Source organism: Sinocyclocheilus rhinocerous, unplaced genomic scaffold, assembly GCF_001515625.1.
Source record: "Sinocyclocheilus rhinocerous isolate Xijiao unplaced genomic scaffold, SAMN03320098_v1.1 scaffold478, whole genome shotgun sequence".
NCBI lineage: Eukaryota > Metazoa > Chordata > Actinopteri > Cypriniformes > Cyprinidae > Sinocyclocheilus > Sinocyclocheilus rhinocerous.
In genome coordinates this window covers 2403346-2406650 of record NW_015651483.1, presented here as the reverse complement: position 1 = coordinate 2406650, position 3305 = coordinate 2403346, and the positions used below count along the sequence as shown (strand labels likewise).

The 3305-nt window shown below is 35.0% G+C and overlaps 1 protein-coding gene across 1 annotated transcript in view; it reads right to left on the bottom strand.

Moving 5' to 3' along the window:
* Nucleotides 1-3013, bottom strand: part of LOC107712850 (opsin-5-like) — a 12386-nt gene extending 9373 nt beyond the window's left edge. Inside the window, exon 1 of the mRNA XM_016518212.1 lies at nt 2929-3013. Within this exon, the coding sequence (XP_016373698.1) occupies nt 2929-3013 (85 nt within the window). The remainder of the gene's footprint in view (nt 1-2928) is intronic.
* Between the last annotated feature and the right edge of the window lie 292 nt (nt 3014-3305).

Genomic DNA, 3305 nt, shown 5'->3' with positions numbered 1-3305 from the left:
ACTAGTTTAGTTACTATAACCCCCCCCCCCAAAAAAAATGTGTCATCGCCATTTGAAAAAAAATAATAAAAATAAATGGTTCATACTCTATTAAACATAGAAAACACTATATGGTCAGTAATGCAAGACACATTGAAGTAGCAATGTTGTAATAGAAAACAGTAAAATATATGGTTCAGCAGCCACTGTACACAAATATTTGATGGTTCAATGGTGTGAGTGAGTGCAAATCAGAATCAAGTATTCCACCGAGCCATGTAATGAGGTGCTAATCTACCAGCCTGATATAAACAACAGTCTTATCCTTATCCCGCTGAAAGGAAGAGGAAGACGGACAAGAGGAAAGGTACAGAGGCAACGAGAGTGTATAAAAGAGAGCGGGACAGAAGAGAGACAGAATAAAGGAGAAGGTCAGTGCTCTGTATGTCGAATTGAAAAAGCCAATTAGCATTTGGCACACAAGTGTTCCGGCACTCAATCCACCTCCACTGTTTCTGCACCCAACGCATCAGTAATTATGATGCTGAAAGTGAACACTTTCATCAACCACATGTCTAATGATTTTAATCACGCAGCAACGAGCTATGCAAGGAACCGTAATTGTAAATAGAAAAGAAAGAAATAAGACCAAGGAGGATTGTAAGATGTTCTGTAGCGCTCCACAGACAGTTTGTTTCACATAAATAATTAATAAACACTGCAGAGATCCACAGTGCATTTCAAATGAAACATTATGACACTACAGCGTTTTCTATCAAAGCAAACTGAGGACAGCACACAAAAACCAATCTGAACATGAAAAATGCCTACTTGTGTTCAAGCTTTGTGTACAGGCCTAGGCCTTACCTTCAGTTCAAGCATTCATCAAAGAGAAAGAATGTATGCAGATATCTTTGTTAGAAGGAGAATGAATGTCAGAGTTTAAATCATATATGATACACACATACACACACACAGTCAACACAAAGTATTTAGCACATTATGCAAACACACAAGGTCAAAACCGCAAAACCTTTGATGCAGGAAAGCAACTTCACATTTGTTTTTAAAATTGCCATATCTTATAGCTTTACAGTCAGTTCAGCATCTGTTTATGAAAAAGGCTATTTACTGTAGAAGGGCATTTGTGTGCATGTCTTAGTGAGCATGGCAGCAGAAATTGATCCTTTGTTTGTTTGTGTGTGTAGTTTGTGTGTGTGTGTGTGATAAACAGTAAACAGCAAAGTACTTTATTGTGGATTACTAAAAGACACTAAAAGAATCTTATTAACGTATTTGAGGGTATTTAAGCTGCAGGTTTCTAAAAAAAAAAAAAGAAAAAGAGGTAATATACATTAAGGGTTTGTCAACTGGCAAAGCTAAATTTTCAGAAGCCATTATTCCAGTCTTTAAAAATCATTCTAATATGTTGATTATTAGTCTAAATTATTTTTGGTGCTCAATTATTAATAATGGTTTTTACTATTAATTCTGAAAACTTAATATTTTTTTAGGATTCTTTCATGAACAGAAAGTTTATTTGAAATATAAATAAAGATTCTAAATGTTTTTACTGTGACTTTTTGACCAATTTTATTGTGTCCTTGCTAATTAAAAGTATAAATCTTATTTATTTTTTGAAACTTTCTTACCCCAAATTTTTGAACGTTATTGTGTCATGATTCATAAAAATATTAAGCATCACAACTGTTATAGCAGCAAAATTTCTGAAGGATCATGTGACAAGACTGGAGTAATGATGATGCTGAAAATTCAGCTTTGCCATCACAGGAATACATTTTGGCTGGTGTAAATATTATAAATGAAACACATTTTTAATTATTTACATATTTTCTGATCAGTCCATTATCCCCTAATATCCGTTGGAGTTATTTTTTTTAGCACATTAGAATCTTTTGGTTTCTCTACATATAAACATATGTGCAGATGCATCATGGCCGTAACCTCAGTAAATTTTTTAATATTTAAAAATAGAGAAAAAGAGATATCAGCAGTAGAAAACTTCTGCTTGAGTGACTGATTGTATAATTCAGGTTAGACAGTTGGCTAGATCAATAAATGTGCACTGTGCATGAGAGTTTTTAGTGAGGGTCATGGGTGCAGCCCCTCACAACTGCATCGTCGGCACTTAAACTAATCAAAAAGACGCATGTAAACAGCAAATGAATTATTGCTGGCAGCATACTGCATTTGGTACGACAAAAGCAATGATCATGACAGTATATGTAACATTCAGTAGATCAGACATCAGTATCAACAAACAGTATGATTGATGAAGGCTATGCTATCTAATATATTTTATGAATGACTTAATTAAGAATGCAATTGCTAAATTAATGGCTAAATTAATCTATTAATTGTAGAAAGGCAAAACACAATATATGTGTTTTTAAATACTGCATATTTGTGTTCATGTGCCATTTATTCAGTACTATTTGTATGTTGCCTTGTTGCAAATTGCCCTGCGTTCAAGTTGCGATCAGATTGCACAAACGGCCCCAATTTCACAGGCTTGTTTGTGTCATTACCTGATTTGCAAAACTCCTTCAGTGATTCCGATATTAAAACAACACAGCCAAATGTGCAAACAAAAGACACTGTCAGCCAGCACAATTCCTTCTTAGTGAATTCCCCAACAAACTCACAATCACAAACCTAATCTGTATCACTTACTATCACCTGCATGTGTTTAACAAACATACATCATCAAAAAGCATTGGAGATATAAACACTGAGAGTGCAGAACGGTACACCTGTGCACTTATGTTAAGATCAGAGCACAGTGCAGCAATCAATGCTTGCTTTCAGTGCTAGATGTGTACTGCATGTGGATTAAATAGAAGCAAATGAAAAACCTGTAATTCTGTTATGGTTCATAGAACAAAGTTGATGAGAATGCAGATGAAAAAAAAAATGTCTTGCTCTTACCAAAAAGGGAGTAAACTACGCCCACTGTGATGTCAGCAGCCACTGGAATGTTAGACTGGAAGGTACTGTTGTCCAGTCCTTGCATCTATAACACAGAGAGAGAGAGAGAGAGAGAGGGAGAGAGAGAACGAGAGAGAGATCAATAACAATAATAATAAATACTCAAGTTTTCACACTTACAAAAACAAAAATGTCAGCAGCAATTTATTTTATAGTCTTGTTATTCATGTTCATGCAATGATCTTATTATAATAACTACAATAACTGGGTAATAACGTACTCGGTTACTAACGTAACCTCGGTTCCCTGAGATACGGGAACGAGTACTGCATCTTGCTAGACGCATATGGGAAAAAGCCTTTTTTCTCCTGAACTGA